Source organism: Aspergillus costaricaensis, assembly GCF_003184835.1.
Source record: "Aspergillus costaricaensis CBS 115574 unplaced genomic scaffold BO79scaffold_34, whole genome shotgun sequence".
NCBI classification, from domain to species: Eukaryota; Fungi; Ascomycota; class Eurotiomycetes; order Eurotiales; family Aspergillaceae; genus Aspergillus; species Aspergillus costaricensis.
The window spans coordinates 89,714-96,879 of record NW_020291834.1 but is presented as its reverse complement, the minus strand read 5'-3'; the positions used below and the strand labels follow the sequence as shown (position 1 = coordinate 96,879).

Sequence of the window (7,166 nt, the reverse complement as noted above, 5' to 3'; positions counted from 1 at the left end):
ATGGAAGCGCACTAGTGAGTCGGGGATCATATGTTGACGCTCCAAAAAATGAGGGAACTAGTATAGAATATAGAGTTCAGTTCCATGGTTCAGGCAAAAAGGGAAGTACTTACGTGGTCTGGATAAGCATCTAGGGAATGCGGGATATCAAATCAAATACAGAGTGATAGAATCTATCCAGTAGCTACGTAGTAGCATATGATGAATAGATAGATGGATGGATGGCATCTGACTGTTGTTGCCCAGGCAGAGAATGTTATTCTGGACTGTTGACGATCGGCAACCTCAGGCCGCGAGACCACGGGGGACTCGGGCGTAAGTTACGGTAACCCGTCACGACCGGTAAAGGCGGTTGTTGACAGCCAGACCCCGTGCCACTGCCGCCATTGGCTGATTGGATCTTGCGCCCGTCCCGTCCGCTCTGGATAGCATCACCATCCATCTACCCAACTACTCTCCCCTCAAAACATTCTCCCTTCCTCCCCCTCCCCTCCCCTCCCCTCCCTCCTTCCCCTATCCCTTTCCCTCTGTGAGGGATTCAATCAAGGTAAGTCAATTTGCTAAGGCCATTTTGGTCTTGGTATTCTCTCAGCGATCTGGTCCTTTCTACTCGCCCGCCTCGTCCTGTCTCCTTCCTGGCGTCCACGCCTTCTCACCGTCGCAAGCGTTCCCGGCTGCCTGCGACACCGCCTCGGCCCCTCCGCCATCACCACCAGTTCACGCACGGTTGTTGTGACTGCCCGCGTGTTCATGCTCTCGACCCTGGCCTCCCCTTCTCCCATCCAAACCGTTCTATAAATCTCCCCCCTTCTCCCGGGGTCTCTCTGACGTGGTCCCCTGGAGCGTGCGTTCCGATCGCCGGTTTCGTCTGCTGGTGCCGCAATCATGCCATCGGCCGACGCTTCTTCGTCCGCCCGCCCCAACGGGACCAGCTCGCGGTCTGATCAGCTCGCTTATTACAAAGCGCAATATGAACAGTTAGAAGCCGAACTGGCGGAGTTCCAGGCTTCCAGCCGGGAACTGGAAGCGGAGCTGGAGAAGGATATTGAGGCGTCGGAGAAGCGGGAGCGGGTATTGAAGGAGAAGCTGGAAAACCTGAGATACGAGGTCGATGAATGGAAGGTGAGCCTGACGTGTTCCTGGTCCCTCAAACTTCCCTCGTGGGAGGCTTGAAGATCTCCAAGGTTAACGGGAACCCCCTTGCAGTCCAAATTCAAGCAGTCCAAGTCGGAGGCCAACACGGCCCAGAATTCGCTGCAGAAGGAAATCACAACCTTGCGAGACACCAACCGAACCCTGCAGTTGAGACTACGTGATACGGAAGTTGCAAACGATGATTATGAGCGCCAGGCCCGCCACACCACTTCGTCCCTGGAGGATATGGAGCAGAAATATAACATGGCCATTGAGCGCAGCGTCCTGTTGGAAGACGAGGTGAAGGCCGGAGAAAAAGAGCGCGAGGCTCTCCGCATCCAGTGCCAGCGTCTTCGGGATGAACTATCGGAGCAGAAACTTGACAACGAAATTCTTCAGGAGAAGCTTCGCCATGAGCAGTACGGCGGTCGGCGCAAGAAGCCGACACCTTTGTCCCGCACGTCATCGTCAACGCCGCAGGCTCCCGAGATCTTCGATCGCTCCCCGGGCACGTCCGCTGTGTCATCTCCCCTATTTGTTCGTACGCCGATGAAATCCTCGTTGATGGGTGTTACTGCGGCTCCTCCATCGCCACCGATGTCTGAGACATCGGTTAGTGTGACCAACATGATGGCCAACATGCGCAAGACTGTTCATGCTACTGCTGGATTTCCGCTCCAGAAAGCGTCAGGATCTGAGTCTCTCATGGGCTCCCGGTCGATGTATGACGCCAGACCCAACAAGTCATCCCGATCTCGCACCACTGGCAATGCAAGCAACAATACCCGTTCTACCGCGTCCACGACCACTTCCCGCATTAGCTTGACGAAGCCCGCCAATTTCGGCAACTCGATCAACTCGATCAATTCCCCGCGAAGCGAGAATGATGACCAAAAGAGCAGTCTGCCCAAATCGGGTTCGTTGTTCCAGATTCGGGGGCTCATTGGCAAGATGCAGCAGCTGGAAGAAAGAGTCCAGTCAGCCAAATCCAAGCTACCTCCTCCGTCCGACTCGCCGTCTCGCGCCTCTTCGCGTTCCGGTTCGATCTCCGTGAATGGTGGAAGTCCTGTTGCTTCCACTATCACTATGCGCCGAAACTCGCGCAAGAGGTTGAGCGGTAGCAGTTTCAGTTCGTCGATCCGGGATAATGATGGCACGGCGTCATCTGTCTCCAACAACCGACCATCCTTTGGCACGCGCAATGGAGGCGACAGCCGACCCAGCAGCCGTACTAGCTACTCCAGCGCCTTCAGCCAAAGTACGCACCCAAGCGTCGCGCCGTCGACACGCCCAGAGAGCCGCCAGAGCCGGACTAAGACTCCTTTGGGACATTATTCGACGAACCCTACGACGGAGAGCCGGCGGCCGCGGTCGTCGCTGAGCAACCCGTCGGGGCAGAATGGCTCGGTGAACGGCATGTCCAACATCGATGAAGATGAGGACCAAAGCTTAGCGTTCCGCCTGTCCGTTCAAGCCAAGATTAGCGAAGCTCGCGAGACCCGCTACCCGCCATACTCGACGACGACTCTGCCGAAAAGACGGACACCTAGCGGCATCCCGGCGCCACGCACCTTGCGGACCAGCACTGGCGGAGGCGTGACATCCCCAGATCCGAAGGCCACCAAGTTTGGCGACCTCGGGGAGACATTCTAAGCTTCATCTTGTTCTTTTCCCTTGTTCTTTCTTCGAATACCCCTCTTTTATCCCCGAACGGCAATTGATTTCAAGGGGGTTTATGATGTTCACGGCCGGTACGCAGGTTTTTTGATTCGCTTCTTTATTCCCCTTTTACCCTTGTCATCCCTCTTTTGCATCATTTTCATATTTCTTCTATTCATTGATTCCCTTCGACATTGTTCCATTTACATCGACTACCCCTGGCACGTTATTTTTTGAAAGAATGCCCACCTAGAGGGGGTCAGATCATTTGGCGGACTTGTTTAGACAGGTTCATAGACATCTGCTTTATCAAACTTATCAGAAGGTGGCATCCCACATGTGCCGGGATGGCCTTTGAATCTGTACAGTCAGTGGCGGCGGAGTTGGAATTGTGACCGGTTGACTGGCGCATGGAAGGTTCTTCTAGCCGGGAGGCTTGTCCTCCACCGGCGTCCAAGCTGTATCTCAGCACCTGATTTCTTTGATGTTATGCTGTTGCTGTGTATTGAGAGAGATGCCTAGGCGTTAGGTGAATACCCAGTGACTTGGATGGATGATTTGCGTAGGCTGCACAGATTTTATGTGGCAGACATTCTAGACCTGATCGTTATCTGGCATGTAATCCTTAATGCGCCGATCTGCACGACCATGATCCCAAGTAGGGGATGCTGGATGGACGTGTCACTGCATGGTGGCACCCACCCATGCCTTCATGTTGCAACACCCACACCTTTTCAGCCAGCCACTAGCTATTTAATATTGATCTGAAAGATCAGTTTGTATACTCTTCTTCTCCAGAATAACCTAGTCCTATCGCCTCTCACATGGTCGCTACAAATTGACATATGCAACAGAGAGCACTAACTCATTTCCTCAACCTCGTAAAAGTACCTTACTACGAGGTTATAGTAAGAAAATAGTAACCCAGAGGCGGCCACCCCCTCGGATTTTATACTTACTTAGTAGTGCCCTCCCTCTGACATCCCATGACACCCACCCAATCCGGAACATTTGATCATTCTCACCTCCGCCCCCCCTCTCCCTAAGTTCTCACCTCATCCTAGGTAGGTGCTACCTCACTCACTACATAGAATTACTAGTATTAAACCCCGAGACACCATCCATCCATCCATCATCCTTCCCACGTGAACGAGAACAAACCCCGGTCCGAAACAAGCACACAAAAGCCTAGTCTAAAATCTGACTACAGTTGAAACCTATGGAAGACAATAGAATAATCTACCGGATTTAGGTTAAAGTTCTATTGTTTTGCTTTGCTTTTGTTCTTGTCTCGTGTTTTGCTTTTTCCGGAGGTCGGGGGCCGGGAGGGGGCGTGTGTGTCAGACCGTGAAACTCCGAAATGGAGGAGCCGCTCGGGGGCGGAGGATTGATATCATCCTGCAGGATTTCGGGACTCGTATTTTTGTGTTTAGTTGATGCAGGTAGGTAGGTAAGTAAAACGTGGGTTTTGGTGGGATTATTTGGAGGTAGTTACTAAAGCTTTAAAAAATGTAGATTAGATGTAAGGTGGTGGTGGTGGTGTATGGTAAATGTTTGGGGAGGGTAATGTACTATGGTTGAGTGTTTTTATTTTACAGTGCCAGGTAGGTTAGTATAGTATTGTCTGTTTTCATTTGGTTCTGCTGTTATTCTAAAGAGTTGTTTTGGGTTTCTGGGTAGTTGGAAACAATAGTATGAAGCTACGGGATATATATAGTGGCCGTACGATGTACTGAATACATGGCAATCGCAGTGACAATAGTTTGATAGAGTTATCTATGGTCACATCGAGTTCCTGATCGTTAGAAATAGTTTGGGAAATTATATCATTATGCATATTATCTTGTAAATATTTTATAAGCAAGTTCATTATTACACACAATGCTAGTAGCATAAGGGTTTTCTACATTCGTAGATCTTCATAGATCTATGAGAGTATATTCGAGTGCTTGACCAACCAAACATTAGATTGCCATGTTTTGTTCCACTCTTAGAAGTAGCAATGCAGCTACTATAAGTTCAGATCATCGAAGCAATAAATCAGTATGAGTGTGTGATGATATCCTATCCCGTTTTCTTATTGTGTGGACAGAACATGTTGCTGGTTCAGAACATAGGGTATAGTCCTGTGCAACTCTTCCACTGAATGTGAATGTAATGATGGACTATCGTCAATCTCTGTTAAGTGGTCTATTCAACGCCTGGTAAGGATCAGATAACCATGGGAGAACCACGACTTGAGTTTTTGATGAGCTCAGCCCTGCTTCCGCCAAAGAGATAGCGGATGCAGGATCGTTGAATCTAAAAAGCCCCACGCCAGATCTGGGCTGAATACAGTAAGCCTGAAAAGGTAATACCTATTTGATACCCGGATAAGTAGGGATGCCCGCCACCGGCATCAGTTTCCTCAATAGACAAGGGGAACCCACTAATAACGAGTGATCCTTAATTCCTGAAAGGCCACGCCAGGAATAGACTAGTTCCTGCACGGCCTTTTCGACTATGAAGTCTCATCGCAAGGCCATGTGTTCGAGGCCCGAGCCTCTGTTATTGAAAAACTACCTATGCTGGTTGATACCTGGCAGACAGTGGCCACTGGCCACACGAGTCATGGATCCGTTCAACCGAATCCACCGCAACGTGTTTGTTAATGCCGTGGTGGGAGGCTCGGAGGAAGTGCCGAGCCAGTTCTTGTCCTTTGGGTTTGGTTGAAGTTATATTGAGCTTGCTTTTGTTCTTAAATGAGGTGGAGGCTCTACCAGTTCACTCTTAGTGCCATAGTGGAGTCGACTTGTGAGGACGAGTGGAATACTACAGTCCACAAGTTGAGTACAGATACCTTTGGGGTATCTATCATCAACAATGGACGAACTGGGACTGTTCGGGATATTTATGATCAGAGTGTCGAGGAGGTCGAATAAGATGCATGTCGAACCTCGCACGAGCGTTTTTCCCAAAGGGGGCTAGTGGCCGGCAATTTTGATGAGGGCGGGCGTCCCGTGATTTCCCACGATCCCAACGGGATGACAACTCCATTGGACTTGATTGGCGGGAAACAGTGGGGTCGTCAACACAGTCCCAAAATGGTTAGTGTAGGGATGGGACTTTGCAGCAAACAATGTGGATCCAGGTTTTTTTCTTCTTTTTTTCTACGGATACTCACTATTGAAATGCACTTCCGAGTTGGCCAGTCGGGCACCATCCAGTCCAGACTGTCCAGTAGTCGGTCTCTTTCTCATCCTCAACCCAGAAAGGGATGGAACCCGGTACCATGGCTGGATCCCCAAGCGCCTTGGGGTTGGAGGCAATGCTGGATTGAGCGGGTCAGTCAAAGTACAATGTCCCTGGTTATTGCAAATTTGTATCGTTCTGGGAGCACTGGACAAAGTCTGAATAAATTAAATCTATGATTAGTAGGAGATGAACCATTGTCACTAGATGCTACCATTAGATGCTAACTACTTTATTACCTTATCAACAACTATTATTGATACTTATCTAGCTATACTTACTACGTATAGTATCTGCCAGTAATTGATGATCGGACCGGACTGATGGATAGTACTAGTAAGTACGTAGATGAAGGTCTGGATAAATTACCGGCTTCCCAATATAAGCTTGTATTATGCCGATGTGATCCCGTCAGGCTCTGGTTTCGCTCTCCGAGCCCCGGAGTATCTTTACCCTCAATTCGGAGCATAGAACCCGCGTTCGGTCAAAATGCGATTTGCAATTCTCATTCTACTTACTACTATCTACCCGGCAGGAGGGACGGTCTGAATTGACAGCTCATGACGGGGCCCGACAACTCTCTACTAGTGAGTTAGTGGATTGGTTCCGAGCATGGCGGGAATGTTCACTCGGTGTTCAAGGCCAAAAGCCAAGGCCCGCCATGATGATCGTCCGGGTTTTGAGCACCAACTTGAATCTGTTGGCTTGTCGGGGAATTCCCCAACTACAACTCCGGACTAGATACACTAGACAGCACTCACTAGCGAGCGAGCAAGCTGGGTTCAACTCTATCCTGTCCGTCCTATCATGCGCCCCATGCACATTTACTCCGTACCTTGCTTGGTCTCTTGCTTTTGGCCCCCTCCAAATCCTCGGGACTTGCATCCAGGGTGACATGGCACACTACGCGGTGAGACCGCCAATAAGTCGTCGGTGAGATTCGGCATATGCCTGTTTTGTTCCATCCCTTCTTAGGTAGCAGTCAAAACCCGCATGAAAGGGAGAGGGGGTTTTGTTGGAGATAGAGAAGATAATACTGTATGTACGGAGTAGATGTTGCAGTGAGGAACGAACCATGGACCGGATCGGGGAGGGATTGGCTGCAGCAGCGGATTGTTGACCCGACAAATGCTGGGGATCCA

The 7,166-nt window shown here is 50.2% G+C and overlaps 1 protein-coding gene across 1 annotated transcript; it reads left to right on the top strand.

The window, feature by feature from the left end:
* Positions 1 to 725: 725 nt before the first annotated feature.
* On the top strand, positions 726 to 3,065 carry nde1 (nuclear distribution protein NudE). The gene is made up of 2 exons (XM_025689325.1): positions 726 to 1,122; positions 1,207 to 3,065. Exons 1-2 carry the CDS (start codon positions 886 to 888, stop codon positions 2,785 to 2,787), a joined length of 1,818 nt encoding a protein of 605 aa, XP_025535905.1. The 5' UTR covers positions 726 to 885; the 3' UTR covers positions 2,788 to 3,065.
* Positions 3,066 to 7,166: the final 4,101 nt, after the last annotated feature.

What these genes read in the sequence shown, in the direction of transcription:
- nde1 (XM_025689325.1), top strand. Translation starts at nt 886, where the DNA reads ATGCCATCGGCCGACGCTTCTTCGTCCGCCCGCCCCAACGGGACCAGC. An exon ending in ACGAGGTCGATGAATGGAAG is followed by an intron (nt 1,123 to 1,206) that starts GTGAGCCTGACG and finishes ACCCCCTTGCAG; the next exon opens with TCCAAATTCAAGCAGTCCAA.